Source organism: Phaenicophaeus curvirostris, chromosome 22 (genome assembly GCF_032191515.1).
Source record: "Phaenicophaeus curvirostris isolate KB17595 chromosome 22, BPBGC_Pcur_1.0, whole genome shotgun sequence".
Lineage (NCBI taxonomy): Eukaryota > Metazoa > Chordata > Aves > Cuculiformes > Cuculidae > Phaenicophaeus > Phaenicophaeus curvirostris.
Genome location: NC_091413.1, coordinates 483365 through 502176, shown reverse-complemented (window position 1 = coordinate 502176; position 18812 = coordinate 483365). Strand labels below are relative to the sequence as shown.

General features: G+C 62.7%; 3 protein-coding genes across 3 annotated transcripts; 2 read left to right on the top strand and 1 right to left on the bottom strand.

Moving 5' to 3' along the window:
• Positions 1–547: 547 nt before the first annotated feature.
• TAS1R1 (taste 1 receptor member 1) lies at positions 548–5333 on the top strand. The gene is made up of 6 exons (XM_069874474.1): positions 548–690; positions 1121–1427; positions 1646–2422; positions 2761–2973; positions 3350–3470; positions 4402–5333. Exons 1-6 carry the CDS (start codon positions 548–550, stop codon positions 5331–5333), a joined length of 2493 nt encoding a protein of 830 aa, XP_069730575.1.
• A 326-nt stretch (positions 5334–5659) lies between these two features.
• ZBTB48 (zinc finger and BTB domain containing 48) lies at positions 5660–10541 on the top strand. The gene is made up of 10 exons (XM_069874630.1): positions 5660–6108; positions 6578–6777; positions 7122–7233; positions 7573–7665; positions 7968–8054; positions 8357–8511; positions 8986–9122; positions 9538–9702; positions 9785–9873; positions 9959–10541. Exons 1-10 carry the CDS (start codon positions 5692–5694, stop codon positions 10235–10237), a joined length of 1734 nt encoding a protein of 577 aa, XP_069730731.1. The 5' UTR covers positions 5660–5691; the 3' UTR covers positions 10238–10541.
• Positions 10542–10881: 340 nt separating this feature from the next.
• On the bottom strand, positions 10882–18715 carry KLHL21 (kelch like family member 21). Its single transcript, XM_069874473.1, has 4 exons — positions 17113–18715; positions 15141–15546; positions 13281–13353; positions 10882–12917 (listed from the first exon to the last, which is right to left on the bottom strand). The coding sequence occupies exons 1-4, from the start codon at positions 18713–18715 to the stop codon at positions 12624–12626; spliced, it is 2376 nt and encodes a 791-aa protein (XP_069730574.1). The 3' UTR covers positions 10882–12623.
• Positions 18716–18812: the final 97 nt, after the last annotated feature.

The following is an 18812-nucleotide window of genomic DNA, read 5'->3' as shown; positions in this document are numbered from 1 at the left end:
CGGACCCCGCCCCGGGCCCAGCCCAGCCCCTACCCCGCCCCGGCCCTGCGCCCGCTCCACCTCCCGCCCCGCTCCCCGCCTCCGTCCTCACCCCGAACTCCTCTCTCTGCCGCGTCCCCGCGCCGTGCCCCTTGCCCTGCCCCTCGCCTCCGCCTTAAGTCCTGCCCTGCCCCGTCCTCTGCCTCCATCCCCGACCTCCCTTCTTGCATCCCCTGTCTTCTGTCTCCGGCCCCGACCTCCCTTCTCGCCTCTGCCTTCAGCCCCGTCCCTGTTCCACCTCCATCCCCTGCCCCATCTCCCCTCTCGCCTCCGCCTTCAGCCCTGCCCCATCTCCATCCCCTGCCCAATCCCCATCCCTATCTCCATCTCCATCATCTCCATCCCCATCCCCACCTCCATCTCCTGCCCCATCTCCATCCCCATCCCCTGCTCCTTCCCCTGCCTCTACCTCCCTTGTCGCCTCTGCCTTCAGCCCCGTCCCTGCCCCATCTCCCCTCTCGCCTCCGTCCCCGCTCCCCGCCCCGGCCCCTCCGCGGTGCCCGGGGCGATGTGGCCGCGGGCGCTGCTGGTGGCGCTGGCGCTGTCTGCCGGCTGCCCGGGGGGCCGCTCCGCGCTGCGCCTGGCGGGGCTGTTCCCGCTGCACGAGGCGCCGCCGCCCGCCGCCCGCCCCGCGCTGCCGCGCTGCGACCGGTGAGCCCGGAGCGCCCCGCGAACCCACCGCCCCGCACCGCGCGCTCTCTGCCCTCCTGGGGGTGTTTAGCCTGGAGAAGAGGAGGCTGAGGGGAGACCTCATTGCTCTCTCCAACTCCCTGGAAGGAGGTTGTGGAGAGGAGGGAGCTGGGCTCTTCTCCCAAGGGACAGGGGACAGGACGAGAGGGAATGGCCTCAAGCTCCGCCAGGGGAGATTTCGGCTGAGCATTAGGAAAAAATATTTCACAGAAAGGGTCATTGGGCACTAGAACACGCTGCCCAGGGAGGGGGTTGAGTCACCTTCCCTGGAGGGGTTTAAGGCACGGGTGGACGAGGTGCTGAGGGACATGGGTTAGTGTTTGATAGGAATGGTTGGACTCGATGATCCGGTGGGTCTCTTCCAACCTGGTTATTCTATGATTCTCCCCAGCCCTGCCGCCTTCAAGAGCCACGGGTACTGCCTGTCCCAGGCCATGCGCTTCGCCCTGGAGGAGATCAACAACTCCAGCCGCCTCCTGCCCGGCATCCCCCTGGGCTACGACATCCATGACACCTGCTCGGAGCCCGCCAGCCTCCGTGCCACGCTGCGCGCCCTGGTCCGCAGGGACGGCCAGGACATCCAGCTGCTCCCCTCCTTCCGCAGCTACCGGCCCCGGGTGGTGGCCGTCATCGGGCCCGACAGCACCCAGCTGGCCCTCACCACGGCTGCGCTTCTCGGAGTCTTCCTCGTGCCAGAGGTAAGGGTGAAGGTTTGAGGGTGATACCGCGGGCGGGCGTGGAGCGGAGGAGCCCGGCCAGGCTGGAATCGCAGCCCCTCTGTGCGCGCGCCAGCCCAGGTCTCTTTCCAGGCACTGGCAGCTGCCGGCCCAGCTCTCTGCGGGACCTGGGCTGCCGGCCCTCAGCGCACCGTGACCCAGGGGAGCGCAGACCCCTTTCTCCTGGCTCCCTTTTCCAGATCAGCTACGAGGCCTCCCTGGAAACGCTGAGCCTGAAGCGTCACTATCCCTCGTTCCTGCGCACCATTCCCAGCGACAGGCAGCAGGTGAAGGCCATCTTCCTGCTGCTGCAGCGGTTCAGGTGGACCTGGGTCGCGCTGCTGGGCAGCGACAATGCCTACGGCAAGGATGGCCTGGACGCGCTCAACAAGCTGCTGGCGGTCAGCGACGTGTGCGTCGCCTACCGGGGCATCATCCCCTTCAACCAGGACTCCAGCAGCCCGCAGCTCCACAACCTGGCCAGAATCCTCACGGAGGCCAAGGTCAACGTCACTGTTGTCTTTGCCAACAAAGGAAGCGCCCGCGCATTCTTTGAGGTCGTGGTCCAGAGGAACATCACTGGCATGGTGTGGGTGGGCTCTGAAGACTGGTCGTTAGCACAATCAATCTGGCAGGTGCCGGGCATCCAAGGGATCGGCTCGGTGATTGGCATGTCAGTCGAGAAGACAGAGCCCACGATGCTGAAACGCTTTGAGGCTTGGAAGGCAGCAGAGGAAAGCGCTGCAGCTGAATGCACAGGCAGCATGGGAGCAGACGGGGAAACCGGAGGGAGCGCCCAGCTGGAATGTACCCAGAGCTGCACCGGCTGCCGCTTGCTTGCCACTGCCCCTGACGTGTATGACGCTCAAGCCTCCTTCAACGTCTACTCGGCCGTCTACGCCGTGGCCCACGGCCTCCACGACCTGCTGGGCTGCGCCTCGGGGGCCTGCAGCAACGCCACAGTCTATCCCTGGCAGGTAAGAGCGATGCCAGAAAGGATCTGCCTTGTGGAAGAGGATCCTTCCTCAGGGACAGGATTCTCCCGTGTCCAGGGGCTTCCCTTCCCTCTGGAAGGCTTGGGTCCCAGCTGAAGAGCCCCACAGGTTTCAGCTGCCCAAGATCTGGACCTGCCCCAAGCCCTGGGTCATGGTCAGCCCTTGCAGAAACTGGGAGGGACTTACTAGATCCAGGCATACACTGGCCCCTGGGGCTGGAAAGAGAAGCCAGAGCAAGAAGGGTCCCTCCAGCACTCCTCCTTCCCAAGACAGGGCACTGTACACCTCAGCGGGAAGGGCTCTTCTGTTCTGTTCTACAGCTCCTACAGAAAATCAAGCGAGTGAACTTCACCCTGTACAACAGTTGCATCTCCTTTGATGCCAATGGAGACATTCGTAAAGGCTACAACATCATCATGTGGAAGTGGAGTGGCCCAAGGTGGGCGTTCGACGTGATAGGAAGGTTCAGTGTGAACCCTGACCGGCTGAGTGTTGACCAGGGCAGAATGCAGTGGCACACCAAAGACCGCCAGGTACCGTTCTGTCTCCAGATCTTATTTATTGATTATCGCCGAGCCAGCTACACCCTCAGCACTGCCAGGCGTGGGGTGTTTCCCATAGCAGAACAAAAATGGGGTGGCATAGGGGGGGTGATCCATGTCCTAAGCATCAGCTTTCATCCTGCCAAACAACAAGCAGGGCACACAAACTGAAAAGGCTCCCAGGCCCTACTTTTATCTTTAAAAGGCCTTATTTTCTCTGTAAGAACCACAGCGTTGCGAGCTCTCAGCACTGGCCCAGGCTCTGTTCAGGGAGCCGGCAGCGAGCTGCTCGTGTGCTAGCTGGCCTGGGCCTGGCACTCAGCGAGGCGCCCCGCTGCCCGCCTGACCCTGGCCGCACTCCCGGCAGGCTCCCCCCTCAGTCTGCTCCCAGGCCTGTCAGCCCGGGGAGAAGCGGCTGCAGCAGAGCCGCCACCAGTGCTGCTTCAGCTGCGTGGCCTGTCCATCGGGAACCTTCCTCAACAAATCTGGTCAGTACGCCGGGGCGTGCTCCCTCCCCTGCCCTCACCTCACCACCTCCTCCTCCCGGCTCCTTGCTTCTGCCCCACCGTTCTTCCCTCCCGCTTGCTCTTCCTCCCTGTGGTAAAACCCTCAGAGCTGACATGAACGCGTTCCCATCTGCCTTCCAGTGGGTATGCAAAGCCCGTATCCTGTGCCTTCTGGGGAGCGCTGCCCACACCTGGGTGCAGGTGGCCAAACGGCCAGCGGAGCCGGTGCCGGCACAGCTCCTTCTCCCACTGCCAGCCGACACGGGGTCTCCAGCCACACAGCTGCTTCTTATACCGCATCCTCTGGGAGGGAAATTCGGTTGCCTTTGTGTCCTGAGAGGCACTCGGGGCTTCCGCACTGTGTGGCCATATGGAAATGTCCATATGGAAATGTCCCCTGCCTGGGGCAGGCAGCAAGAATCTCCTGTCTCTGAGTCACTGGCCACAACGTGAAGGCCCTTGCTGGTAGGTGGTCACTCAGCAGCCCCAGCCCATGCTCAGGATGAAGGGGCAGAAATGGCAGCTCGGGGTGACAGCGGTCAGCGTTCCTGTCCCAGAGCCCTGCCAGTGGAAGGGGGGCTGCTCCAGACCCACCCCGGCCTTTGCAGATGCCTACTGGATGCACAAGCCCCTTCCCACGCAGCCCTAAGCCTCGGCTCACCTTACCCCTGCCAGCCTCCTGCTCACAACCCAAGCAATCGAATTCTGGGAAGTCCATGGGGGTGAAATTTTGGGAAAGGAGGCCCCCGCACCCTCCCAGGCTTGGAAGCTCCTGAGGGGAATGCCCCAGATGTGAGGAGAGGGCAGTTCTGGCAGGGAGCCTGGGGCTGCGAGGCCGGGGTGCTGCACTGTGGCCCATCTCTTACCGGGGTGTGCGAGGTGCCTGTCAGCGCCCGGCTCCTGTCCTCCGCAGATCCCTACAGCTGCCAGTCCTGCAGGCTGGACGAATGGGCCCCACCGAGGAGCGAAGCATGCTTCAGCCGCACCATCGAGTTCCTGTCCTGGTCTGAGCCCGTCTCCTTGGTGCTGCTGATCCCCACTGTCCTTCTCCTGGTGCTCATGGCGGGGCTGGCAGTCCTCTTCGCCGCAAACGCCTCCACGCCGGTGGTGAAGTCTGCAGGAGGGAAGATGTGCTTCCTCATGCTTGGCGCTCTGGCCTGCGCCTGCAGCAGCCTCCTCTGCTACTTCGGGGAGCCCACCCGGCCCACGTGCCTGCTGCGGCTCCCCCTCTTTGCCATCAGCTTCACCCTCTTCCTCTCGTGTGTGGCCACGCGCTCCTTCCAGATCATCTGCATCTTCAAGCTGAACGCGCGCTGGCCGGCTCTCTACGAGGTCTGGGTGCGGTGCCGGGGCCCAGTGCTCTTCGTGGCCGCCAGCACGGCGGCCCAGGCTGTGCTGTGCCTGGCCACAGAGGCCACCAGCCCCTCGGTGCCGTACAGGGACTACAGCGCGTCAGCCGATCGGGTGCTGCTGGAGTGTGGCCCGAGCACAGCGGTGAATGGGACAGGAGCCACCGGCTACACGGTGCTGCTCAGCGCCTTCTGCTTCATCCTCAGCTATCTGGGCAAGGACCTGCCCGCCAGCTACAACGAGGCCAAGTGCCTCACCTGCGCCCTGCTCCTGCACCTCACCTGCTCCGCCGCCGTCTTCTGCACGCAGGGAGCCTTCCGCGGGCGGAACGAGGCGATGGCCCGGGTGCTGGGTAACCTCTGCACGCTGGGCGGGCTGCTGGGCGGCTATTTCCTCCCGAAGGCCTTCATCATCCTGTTACGGCCGCGCCTCAACACGGCCGAGCACTTCCAGATGGCGATCCAGCGCTACACCCGCCGCCGGGCCGACTCCTGAGCCGCGGGGGCCGCGATCTCCGCCGCGGGGGGACGCGGAGGCGCTGACTCGCTGCCTCCTGGGCCGCGGGGACATGCGAGAAGCCCGAGCTCCGCCGGAGGCGCCGACAACACCGGGGGGGGCCCATCTCCGCCACCGGGGACGTGGGAGGACCGATGTCCGACGCCGACCTCCGCCTCCCGAGCCTCGGAGGTCGCGCGGGGCCGGTCTCCGCCGCCTCGGGGGCCGCAGAGCGCTGTCCCCCCTTCGCCTCCCGAAGCCCTGAGGCGCAGGGGGAACCGCTCTCTGACGTCACTTCCGGCGTGACCGCGACGTCGTCGCGCTGCGCGACGCCACTTCCGGCGCGGATGGCGCGGCCATGGCGGCGGCGCACAGCGTGCGGGTGCTGCGGGAGCTGAACCGGCAGCGCGCGGCCGGGCAGTTCTGCGACGCGACGCTGGGCGTGGGCGGCCGCGAGTTCCGCGCGCACTGGCCGGTGCTCGCCAGCTGCTCGCGCTTCTTCCGCGCGCGCGGCCCCGGCGGCCCCGTGGCGCTGCCCGAGGCGCTGGCCGACACCTTCCAGCTGCTGCTCGACTTCTTCTACACCGGCCGCCTCGCCCTCACCGCGCACAACCGCGCGCGCCTGCTGGCCGCCGCCGAGCAGCTCGGCGTGCCCGACGCCGTGGCGCTTTGCCGGGCCTTCCGCCCCGCCCGGCCCCGGCACGGCGCCGCCGAGCCGCCCCGGCGGGACGCGCTGCGAGGGGACGGCGGCCCGGCGGTGCCCCGGAGCCCGGCGGTGCGTGAGGGGGCGGGGGCGACACGAGGGGTGGTGGGCGGCAGCCTCGCAGCCCCGCGTGACGGGGTAGGGGACGGCAGAGCCGCGGCCCGGTGGTGCGAGGCGGGATGGGGCTGGCGGTGGCCGGAGCCGCGGGGACGGCCGCCTGTCCCCTCGGCAGCCCGGCGGTGCCGCCCCTTCCCCCGGTGGCTGCTCAGCTACGGGCCGTGGCCCCGCAGCCCGGTGGTGCCAAGGGGACAGGAGATACAGGGGGAGGGTGGCCCCACAACCCTGCCGTGCGTGAGGGGGTTGGGGGGGATAAAAGGGGAGGGGTGGCCGCCCCGCGGTGTGTGAGGGGGTGGGGGTGGCGACGCCAGAGGCGCCGTGACAGGTGCTCGTGACTCTGGCCCCGCAGTGCGGGAAGGGACAGGGGGGATGGTGAGGGAGGCGATGGCTGGAGGTGCAGTGACAGGTGCCCATTCCCCCGCAGGCCCCAGAGGTGGCAGGTGATGGGGGGCAGGTGGATGACGGGGCCCTTCCCGGGAAGAAGGCCCTGCGGAGCAAAAAGAGCCCCTCCCCGGGGAAGACGCCCGGGCCACCAGGGAGCGGAAAGGGCACAGCAGCGCCGGTCGAGTGCCCCACGTGTCATAAAACCTTCCTCAGCAAATATTACCTTAAAGTGCACAACAGGTAAATGTTTCGGCTTCTCCTTGCATGCGCCCTGCTGGGACCTTTGCTGCTGCACCATGAGGGTGGATGTGAAGTCCTGCTTCCAGCCTCGTGGGAAAGGAACATCCCCTCAGACCCGGGGTGGGTTGATTTGAGTCAGCGAGGGGGTTGTGCATCTCCAAAACAATTACAAGACCTGCAGTGTCTGTCCTGGGCTTTGGGAATTTAGCAGAGAGCAGTGGGCACCCAGGCTGCCTGGTCATTCCTTCTCCCTTCCTGCCACTTCCCAGAGTCCTTGCCAGGCCAGTTTGTGCATCTGCCGTGGGGCTGGCAGTGATGGACACTCTCCGTTTGTGTTCCCCTAGGAAACACACTGGAGAGAAGCCATTCGAATGTTCCAAATGTGGCAAATGTTATTTTAGAAAAGAGAATCTCCTGGAGCACGAAGCCAGGAACTGCATGAGCCGATCCGAGCAGGTACTCCTAGGAGGCTGCCGCGGTCTGGAAAGCATGTGCCCTCGGGAGCGGGATTAGAGCCTCTTTCCAGCTACAGTCCAGGTCCTGCTCAGCTACAGAATAAAACCCCCTTGTCACCTCTGTGTGGCACGTGAACCTCGGCCAGAACTCCCCTGTCTGCTGCCTCTGGCAGCAGCTTTCATCTGACTTGCAGACACCACTTGTTTTGTCTGTTTTTTTCCAAGCACCTGAGGATGCTCTCGATCCCTAAAAGATCAGATGGCTGTGGGCACGGTTTGACATCGTACCCCAGCGCTGGTCTGAGCCGCAGGCGTCCGATGACCTCGCGCTCTCTTGCAGGTGTTCAGCTGCTCGGTCTGCCAGGAGGGGTTCAAGAGGCGTGTGGAGCTGCGGCTGCACATGGTGTCGCACACCGGGGAGATGCCCTACAAGGTCAGCAGCGCCCGCCTGCGAGGGCGTGGGAGGAGCTGTTCTGTGGTGGGGCGGCCTGGCCAGTGGAGCTGAGCGCACCAGCTCCCTTCCGTGGTCTGCGTCGGCCTCCTCAGGGGTCCCCATCTCTGAGCTGGAACATGCTCTGGGGACACACCAGAGCCAGGTGCTCTCTGTGGCCTCACCAGGGACTCCTGTGCGGCCTTGGCACGGCACTGCCCTGCCTGCTGCACCCACACGCCACCCCTCGCACCAAAGTGGCCGTTCCGGGGTCAGGAAGCTGATCCTTCTTTCCTGTCCCCCAGTGCTCCTCCTGCGCCCAGCAGTTCATGCAGAAGAAGGACCTGCAGAGCCACATGATAAAGCTGCACGGTGCACCGAAGCCCCACGCGGTGAGCGGAGCTGGTGGCTGCGGGATTCTGGGAGGGAATAACCTGCGCTGAGGCCTTTCTTGGCTCTGCTTAGTGCAATGGGGAGTGACAGCAGCTGGGAATGGTGTCCAGGGGTGCAGGATCATCCCTCGTCATTCTTTTGGGTGACAGACCCAAGTTCAGAGCAGCCGTTCACTGCTATTGGGCTGCCTCATCCTGTTTGGGTGCTGTGCGGCCGCAGGGAGGGATGGGGCTGCTGCAGGCACGTGCTGCAAGTAGCACCCCATGAGCTGCCTAATGTGCACTCCCATGTGCCCTCGCAGTGCTCAACCTGTTCCAAGTGCTTCCTGTCCCGGACTGAGCTGCGCCTGCACGAGGCCTTCAAGCACCGGGGAGAGAAGCTGTTTGTCTGCGAGGAGTGTGGGCACAGGGCCTCGAGTCGCAATGGGCTGCAGATGCACATCAAGGCCAAGCACAGGTGCGTCCTCCCGTCCGCCAGCCAGGCTCTCCTGGCTGCACCTCATCCCCCGCGGGCCCGGCTGGTGCTGCCATGAGAGGAGCTGGCTGTGGCCTTCCAGAGGTGCTGGGCTGGAGCTCCTGCTGGGAATGCAGCGGAGCCCCACGGCCGTTCCGCTGTGCTCTCCCAGAGGGAGCGCCGCCTGTCAGCACTTCTGAGTGCGACTGCAGGAAAGCAGGCAGTGGCCGAGGCTCACCCGCTCAGCTCATCCCTGTTCTTGCCGTGGCAGCTCCCAACGCTCATCCTGCACATTCTCTGTCCTGGGCTGGTCATAACGCCCAATGGCCCAGAGGTTCCAGAGCAGTGTTTGTGGGCCTGCAGATACGTTAGTGTGAGACAGGTTGAATGAGGATTAACTGTGGGTGAGGAGCAGCCGCTCACCTGAGGGGCTGGAGCTGGCAGTGGCAGGGATGTTAATACTTGGCCTGCCCACAGGAACGAGCGCCCCTATGTCTGCGAGTTCTGCCACCACGCCTTCACGCAGAAAGCCAACCTCAACATGCACCTGCGCACACACACCGGCGAGAAGCCCTTCCAGTGCCACCTCTGCGGCAAGACCTTCCGCACGCAAGGTACGGCATGGGCGCGTGGCTGGTGGTGCTGAGCACCGCGCTCCAGAATCCAGGAGCACCGGGAAGCAGCTATGCTGCAAAACCTCCCTTCTCCTGCCAGCTTCACCTGGGGAGCCGCACCACGCTCTCATCTGCGTGGTGATCCCGAGGAGGGTGCGTTCCCATTATTTCCATTCCCCTCAGACACAAAAGGGAAAGGAAGTGCTGGCTTTTCTTTAAAACGGTCGGCCTGGACCAGCAGCTGCTGTGTGTGCTGCTTCGCGGCCTTCCTGACCAGCCTGGCAAACAGCACATGTGGGCTGCGCTGCGGCGCGTTCCCATGTCTTGGGAATGGGGGGGGAATGTGCCGGCACGGGGGGCACACGCCGCACCGCTGACCCACGGCCGCTCCCCTCTCTCCTGCCGCGACCGGCAGCGAGCCTGGACAAGCACAACCGGACGCACACCGGGGAGCGCCCCTTCAGCTGCGAGTTCTGCGAGCAGCGCTTCACAGAGAAGGGGCCGCTGCTGAGGCACATCGCCAGCCGGCACCAGGAGGGGCGGCCCCACTTCTGCCAGATCTGCGGGAAAACCTTCAAAGGTAACAGCCCTGGCCCCGCGGCTCCCTGCACGCTGCCCTGCTCGCGGTGCTGCCGCCAACGCCTTTCGCTTCCCTTGCGCAGCCGTCGAGCAGCTGCGTGTCCACGTCCGCCGGCACAAGGGCGTGAGGAAGTTCGAGTGCACCGAGTGTGGCTATAAGTTCACGCGGCAGGTGAGGCCTCCCCCGGTGCGGGGCACCGGCCGTGCCAAGGAGCCAGCCCTCACCGGGCCCCTCACCCTGCCCCGTCCTCTTGCAGGCTCACTTGAGGCGCCACATGGAGATCCATGACCGGGTGGAGAACTACAGCCCACGGCAGCGGAAGCTGCGGAACCTGGTCATCGAGGACGAGAAGGCGGTGGTGGTGGCCCTGCAGCCGGCCCCGGAGCTGGAGGTGGGCTCGGCCGAGGTGATTGTGGCGTCCCTGTCCCACGGCTCCCTACCCGAGCAGATCCCCGTGCAGAGACTCTGCTCCAATGAGAGCTTCTCCGCGGACGTGATCGAGCAGTCACTGATCATCACCACGACAATTCCCTAAGACTGAGAGAAGGCGCGACCGCCCATGCGTCCATCCTATCAAACCACAACACCGCGCTAGGCCAGAGCCCCTCTCGCCACGCTGCTGCTTCCCGGGTTGTGCATCCACCCCTTCCCCTCCAGGCTCCCACCCTCGGCTGCAGGGAAAGGGTTGCAGTGACTTTTTCACCGGGTCTTTAATGAAATGACCACAAAGCTACTCAGAAGGGCTGCTCAAACAACTGTGTGTGCGCTGTGTGCTCTCACCTGGCGCCAGCAGTTCTGCCTCTGGATCTGAAGGCCATTAAAGCGCACCTTCTCCTTTCCTTAATGCTTGCCTGTGCCTTATTTCTGCTCTGGTTGTTGAGCTTCTGCTAATTGCTGCAGTGGGGCACAACCCGCACCTCCGGCTCCCTGAGCCAATGTAACCATTACTCAGCTTGAACTGGGTTACAGCAAGGAACTGGACAGAGCGCCAGGCTCCCACGTCCAGGGGTGGGGGATTTGTCTGAAACAAGGGGTCCCGAGTGTTCCCAGGGTTGGGGAACACGACCGAGGGCACCCGTTTGCCCCAAAACCACAGCCGCGCTCTCTCCCTTTCCCCTCTTCCTCACCGAGAAGGCAATCTCCAGTCTCGTGCTGCAGTGACCCCTCGGACGCCGGAGGTGCACAACACATCCTTTATTTGAGTTGACTGCTGCAAGTAAATTCAAAAACAAACCATGAGAATAAAAATACACGATCTGTAAATGCCGCAGGCCTTTGTTTCAAAGGACGGTGCTGGAACCGTACTCAGGGATTTGGACATGAGAGTTATACAAAAAATAAATACTGATCTGTAGCTAGGCAGCCGGCTGGGGTGGTGGATGCGGCAACGAGCACTCATGAGGGCCCAGCACAGATACCTCGGGCTGTAGCGCAGGGTCAGCTGCACGGCACATGCCGTCCCTCCTGGGCACCACACGAGGCCCCCAGGGACAGAGGAGCCACCCTGGATCGCAGCCCCTGCCCGGCTCCTCTGCCCAGGGGGGTCCCAGTGCCCCCCAGCCCGCGGCAGCGCCAGCAACAGCTTCAGACCATGGGGCTGCCACAGCGCGGTGGCTTCAAGGCACTGTCAGTGTTTCAGAGGTGGTGTCGTGAGCTGCATTCCCATGTTCCACAGCTGAGGAGCACGGCACAAAGCAGCATTGAAGGCAAACGGGATATTTTTAAAGCTGTGAAGATGCTGATGCTGTGGAGTCGCGGCTCTGGCACTGCTCAGCCCACGGGAGGCGGGTGGTCAAGTGCACAGGCTTCCACCTCTGAATCACCCTTCAATTCAAATATTGTTCCTTTTGGTTAGAAGTGAAAGATGGAGAAATCAAATGTATCCAGGCACCACCTCAGCTGCTGTCACCCTTTGCGATTCTCCTGAAGGCTCGGCTTATTTCCAGGCAAGCCATCCCACAGTTTTAGCTGATTTTGTTGAAGAAACATTCCAGGAGCAAACAGCAGGCAGCGGGAACGCAGCCCTGGCCAGCACGGTCGCTCAGCGAGCATAAAGGCAAATTGTACACAGGCCAAACAAACCCACACCCCAAACAAAAAGATAAAAACCCCTAACCCAGATACCTTTCACTCTGCAGCACTGCCTGACTCGACACCTTCACCAAACACCTGGGTGGCATCTTCCAACTGCTCAGATTCTGAGGGCTCCTGAACAGCAGAGGTGCCCCAGACACGAGACCCCTCTGGGGGTTCCCTCACACGAGGTGATGTTATTCTGCATCGAGGGATCAAACCCCGCCAGCAATTCCGCAGGCCAGCACTGAATCTCCCGAGGGTTGCGTTCCCCTTTCCCAGCAAGCTGAGGTTTTGTCTAAACCAGGACAATGCCACTCGGCTCCTTCACAGCGGCACAGAAGAACCAGCAGCAAACGGCCCTCACCACAAGCAGCAGCTCTTGCTGCCGGGTTCAGCCCCGCTATCCACGAGCCCTGGTGCAGGGGGAGCAGCTCTGCCCCGAGTCAGCCCCAGAGCCACCTCTTTGGCCGGGTCAGAGGGGTACACGCTCCCGCTCTGGGCACAGCCAGGGCAGTCAGAAATGAAAACGATTGAATGTGACAACGTGAGTATAAGATAAATAAGGGGTTTCTTCCTAGAAGGAAAAAGTGCTTAGCTGGGAGGGGCTGAAGAACAAATACCGGCAAAAAATTAAATGCTGCAAGTTAAAGAAAAACCCCACCAGAACACAGCAGTGAGGTCGTGCTCTCTGCCAGCTGCAGCTCTGCAACAGCACGTCCAGTGTTCAGTTCTCACCCCGTCTGTGACCAGAACAGTTTTGTTTCCAGGCACCGGTTTGCCACCGCCATCTCTCAAAGCAACCCTGGCTCTGGACAAGGAACAGCGGGGGACGGCGCCTCCCCCTGCTAACGAAGCTCGTTCAGGTTCTGGTTGTGAAGGTTTTGGTGCTGCCTGTTCAAGCTGATGGTGTTGTCCAGCGTGATGCCATCGTCCTCCAGCGTGGTTTCCGGCATGAATTGCCGGAATATGCTGACGCTGCCGTGCCAGAAGATGGGCTCAGGGAGTCGCCCCACCACGCTCCACGTTCGCGTCTCGGGGTCATAGGCTTCCAGAACATCCGAGAGTTCAAAGGTGTTATCGTAGCCACCAGAGACGTAGAGCTTCCCGCCCAGCACGGCCACGCTTCCCCCAACATGAACCTACAATTAAAAATACACACAGAGCGCAATTAGAAGGAGGGCTTTGCCCAATTAGGGAGATGATAAAGTGTCGGGTACCGTCCTGCAGCCACTCGCTTGGATGGGGCTCAGCGCCCACCAGCTCCAGGCCCAGCACTGCCCCAACACCAGGTGCAGACACAGCTTCCCAGCTTTTCCCAGCTCGCACGTGCTGCCCTCAACACCCGGCTGCACAATTGCAGGCCATGAATTTTATTTTCAGGAGACTGCAGTTAACTGCACACTCTACGCTGGGGGAGAATCAAGGCACACCAGGTTTTCCAGAGGTAAATCAAGCCGATTTTTAACACTGGCAGGCATCCCATAGGCTGGTAAGTGTCCTACCTGAAGCATGGCAGGGATCTTATCCCACTCATTCTTTGCTGGATTGTAAACGTCCACTTCAGCCGAGTCATCTCTGTGGGAAATAACACAAGGTTACTCTTCTGCGTTCTAAAAACCTCCTGCCTGCAAAGCCCCAAGCCTGAAACACCATCCTGAGCCCTTCTTCTCCACTCCTGCTACATACACTGGAGCCTGAGGGACCCGCGTATGGAGGTGCAGGCCTCCACGCAGACCCCACCTCCAGCGTGAGCTTTTCCTGCACCAGCAGAGATGTTTATCTCCAGCAAACGTCTGCACGTCTCAGCCGAACCCCTGCTGACGGAGCAGGCTGGCACAGAGCAGGCGCATGCACCGCAGACCAGTGCCGGAGCGCTCCTCGGTGCCAAACACCTGCAGCCAAAGAGCCCCAAAACCCCTGCCGAGCTTCTCCACGGGCAGAGCAACGCGCTCCGTACTTGCGCTGAGCTATAGGATGTCGCCCAGGAGGTGGGGCAGACAAGGCAAGCCTGGCAGACAAATGCTGCCGCCCAGAACTGTGTACCTGGTACCGTTTGTCCCCCTGCTGCGCACACTGATTCCCATCACCAGCAGCAGGTCCAATGCTTCTAAGGATGAAGCTGAAAACCCCGACAGGCTGGAAGGGAAGCGAGGAGCAAAGCCCTCACCACACAGCTCCAGGCTGTGGTCAGGCCAGCACCTCCTCTCCCGTCCCAGGGCTAGTGCCAGCAGGGGTGCAGTGAGGCCCAAAGCCTCGTGCTGCGCCGTGTTTAGGCCTGTAAAACGAGTCCCCGTGGCGGGGAACATCAGGCAGATGCGCCAGTCTGAGCTATTTAAAACTAACCAAAAATGAGTTTGTGTCTTTCATCCATAACAGATTCCTCTGTCCCCCAGGGATGATCTTACAGCTTACACGGAGCTGCAGCCCACGTGCAGCACGTGGAATGAGAGGAGAAAAACCTGACCCTGGTCATCTCCTCACTAACTCCTGCAGATGCATAAGTCATGGGAAATCCTGACATCTCAATTACTTGTTCTTTTAAAACGGAAAAGGCAAACCCACAGGACTGACTCCTGACAGGTTGCAAACAGCCAGAAGAGCCACTGTTACTGAAACGAGGTGACTCCAACGCTCCTCGCGAACGGCCACCAGGAGCCGGGATGCTCCTCTGAACCCAAGTGAATCAAACGAATGCTCTTGGGTCAAAGCGGCTGCTTTGTGCAAAGCCAAGAGGAGATGAAAAAAGAAAAGCGCCTGGAGGCTATCGCAGACATTAACGTTTGCTCCAGGTCATTGCAACCAGATGAAATGCTTCTGCACTAGCATGCCTTTCCGTTTATTTTTAATGAAGCGGATAACCAAAGTGTTTGCGCCACCAGGACGGCTTCGATGGGCAATTAGGTCCCAGTTTGGAAAGATGCTTAAAAATAGTGACCAATCATTTCATCTGTAGCGCTGTTATCTCTGCCAGGAGGGAGGATGTCCTCCCTGTGCTACGGTTTAACGTTTTCTTGGAGCTTACTGACCTATTTATAGCAACAAGGGGGGGAACCAGAAGCCAAGAAAACCGAGAAGTCTAATTCCAAGCTGCGCTGCTGACTCCGGCCAGATTTACACCTGGCTATTCCCAGCCCTGGGCTTCAGTCCAGACATTTTTGCACAATTTTAAGCACAGCTCTTTGAGGCTGAGCTACAACAGACACGAAGGAAGGGGAGCAGTGGTTTACAGACCCCCCTGCAGCATGACAGGAGCAACGCCACGCTTACCCAATGCCACGCTCTTCTACGACCGCCCGCAAAGCCCGCGCCCCTTCCTGGGAAACCCTGGGTGGTGGGACAGGCGCGGTGGCCCCGCTGCTCACCGTATGAAGTACATGAGGCCATTGAGGGTGACGGTCTTTGGGGCGAAGGACCAGGGAGGCAGCTGACCGCAGCTGACGAGGGACCAGAGGTCACTGTCGGGGTCGTAGCACTGCATCACCATCGACTCTTTGCCAGCAAGGGAGCCGATGGCGAACAGCTTGCCGCGGCAGGAGGTGGTGGAGCAGTTGTCCATGGGGTATGGCATGGGCTGCAGAGCCTCCCAGCTGTCCACTGTGTGGTCATAGCGCTCCGTGCTGTCGGAGGCGATGACGTACAGCAGCCCGTCCAGGACCATGGAGCTGTGGTATTCTCTGGCTTTCAGCATGGGCGACACCTCTGTCCACTCGTTCACGCTGGAATTGTACCTCCAGACACAGTCGTAGAGCCTCGAGCCGTCCGACCCCCCTGCAACACAGCACACATTTCAGAGCCTGGGTTAGCACAGAGAAGTTCTCTGGAGTGGCGGAGGAGAGGGCTTGGCTTGGGAAAGGGACCATTGCTGCCTCCCAGCTACACCTTCTGAACACCCACAGGCACTTTTCTGTTTCCCAGGGCCGCATTCTATGAAAATACTTCACTGCTGGGGGACTGCAGCAGCTGTGGACTTAAACTCCACTGTGGTTTTGTGGATAAAATCCACTGTGGGGATTTTAATGCCAGTTTTGTGCTGTTGCTTTCACAGCAAGCCAGGAAAGATTTCTCCCATGTTGTTCCCAGTCTGCACTCAGCAGCAACTCAGATCGAGTCTCCCAGGTTTGCCCACCTCTATCCTTCCAAAAGAGCATTTTCTTTCCCATTTTCCACCCCAACTCTGTCGCTCGGCAGTGGCTGCTGTGACGTGATGGAGACCAACGCTTGCCAGCGCCTGGGGGCCCAGACAGCGTTACTGCCGGCAGCATGGAAACCTCCCGGCTCTCCCCGCTGCCCGTGCTACGACACTGACGCTGAGCAGAACAACCGATGAGCCCTGCTGGCAGCAGCCTCACCGAAGCACGGGGCTCCCAGCAGTATCGGCGCCCCTGGACCTGCTGGGATTGCTCTGGCGAACTCCCACAGGACATAAGGGTGTCTATATAAATAAGCTGTGTGGTTGCCTATCATTTTTCCTACCTTCCCCTTAAAGAAAAGCCTAATGTTTGCTCCTGACAAAAGGATGGACAGCTTTCTGTCCAGCTGCATCCGACCTGCCCTTCACATCTTTGTCAGTGCGTCCCGCATGCCCGGAGCGAGCTGTTTCGCAGCGCCTGGTGTCCCAGGCCTCAGTCTGTTACAGCTGCCGCAGGGTGGCCATGCCAGCTATAGGGATATAGTTCAAAGGAGGCTCCTACATGCAGACTAGCAGCCAAATTTACACATCCGTGTCACCTTGACAGGAGTAATTATAGCACCAGTGGATGGTAAGGAGGCAGGAGACGTGCTGGGAAGGTACGGTGACTCAGGCGCTGACTGGCTGCGGAGCCCGGGGCATTCTGACACGCCTCTGCCTCCAGCAGCTGCTCGGCTTGATTCAGGGGCTCTGGACCCAGACCCCATCTTCGCGGCCAGAAACTCAAAATCCTCTCAAGTCACTCACTGAGTGAGTGATGAGAAAGTCCTGCAAGTGCAAGAGCTATGACTCCTGCCCTTGTTCTCTGGAGCATTACTCACAGCAAAACACATCCTGGACTGAGCCCAGCTGCTAAATCTAGTGCCAACTCTAGAGTCATGGAATCACAGAACGGTTTGGGTTAGAAAGAACCTCAAAGCCCATCCAGTTCCACTCCCTTCTCAAAACCGTTCCCCCCCTCCTATCCTTGCAGTCCCTGATCAAAAGCTCTCCCTGACAGTTCCTGGTCCTGGCTTCAGGCTGTGGCTGTGCTGAGCCCCAGTCACGTTTCAGACTCTCTGCTACCCCAGGAAAAGCCAAGCCTCGCTGCTAGAGCCCACACGTTTCTAATTGGAATCCTGGCACCCGTGATTCCGTGCCCTTACCGGTGACGTAGATGTCGTTGCCCAGTGCAGCGACGCTGTAGCCCCCGCCCAGGTGCTCAGGGAACTCGGCCAGGTAGCGCCAGTGGCCGGTGCGTGGGTTGTAGCAGTCGACTGTGACGAGCTCATCGCAGTCGCGATCGCAGCCGCCGACAAGGACGAGGATTTCGGCGAGGCCGGTGGAGGGCCGGGGACGCATGCGGGCGCAGGGGCCCCGATCGTGGCGGTCGAGGCGGGCGGCCTGGAAGTCGCGGGCCTCGCGCAGGAGGCGCAGGCAGGGCGGGCAGCGGGCCACGAGCGGCTCGCTCTCCACGTGGGCCAGCAGGTAGAAGCGGCGCACGAAGGGCAGGCGAACGTGGGCCAGGAGCTGGGGCAGCTGCGAGGCGCGGGCGGCGGGGTCGGCGCGCACCCAGCGCAGCGCCAGCTGGAAGGCGGCCTCCTCCTTGGGGACGCAGAGCCCGTCGTCGCGCAGGTAGGAGAGCAGGCGCGGCAGCGGCAGCCGCTCCAGCTGGGCACCCAGCTCGCCCACGTGCCGCAGGATGAAGCGGTGGGCGGCGGCCGCCAGCTCCGGGCAGGCGAAGGCCTCGGCGAAGTCCTGCATTTCCAGGGCGTTGGCGGGCTCCAGCTGGCGTGCCAGCCAGGCGCCGCAGGCCTCCTTGACGGCCGGGAACTGCAGCAGGTCGGCGGCGCGCAGCAGGCGCTCGGCGATGTCGGGGCCCAGCCCGCCCACGCGGCCGGTGTAGGCGAAGTCGAGGAGGCGGGCGAGGCACTCGGGCTCGACGCCGTGCAGCCGCACGCGCTCCGCACGCGCCTCGCGCAGCGCCCCGCCGAACATGGCGCGGAAGTAGCCCGAGGCGGCGGCCAGGACGGCGCGGTGCGCCCCGAACTCGCGGCCGCCGGCCACCACGGTCACGTCGAGCAGGCTGCGCTCGGCCCGCAGCGCGCTCAGGCCCCGCAGCAGCGACACCGCGTGCGACGGCTCCCCGGGGCCCACCGCCCCGCCGCCCGCGCTCGCCGCCATGCCGGCCCCACAGCGGCTCCTGAGGAAAAAGAGAGGAAAAGGCGAGTTAGCGCAGGGAAAGCCGCTCCCCGGCCGCGCACCGGACGGACCGCGGAGCCCTCGGAGCCGCCGTCCCCGCGGAGCCGCCGTTGCGTAACTGGGTGGCGGCCGCCCCCACCCCCCCGCCCGGCCCGACCGTATTTTTAACAGCCCGAGCTGGGGCTGCCCGCGGCCGGGGGAGCCCCGAGCGCCGCCCGCCCGGTCCCCGCGCTCCCTCCCCGCTGGCCCCGGACCCCGCTCCGCGTGGCGGCCCCGGGGCGGCCGGCGGCGCGGGCCCCGCTCCCCGCTGGGCGGCCCCGGGGCGCGGGGCGGCGGGCGGAGGGGCCGGGGCGGGGCGGAGGGGCCGTGCCCCGGGGCTGGGGCGCTGCCGAGGCCGCTCCCGCTCTCACCGCTCTCGCTGCCGCCGCCGCCCCGAGCGCGTCTGACCGGCCCCACCCTCCGCCGCTCCCGGCGGCCCCCGCGCCCGGACCACAACTCCCGGCACCCCCCGCGCGCGTGGACAGAATTTCCGGCCGCCCCTCGAGCCTGGACTACAATTCCCAGCATGCCTCGCGAGACGCGACAAATGACTTCCGCCGCCGCGCACTAGGACTACAGCTCCCGGCGTCCCCCGCGCGCCGGGACCACAACTCCCGGCACCCCC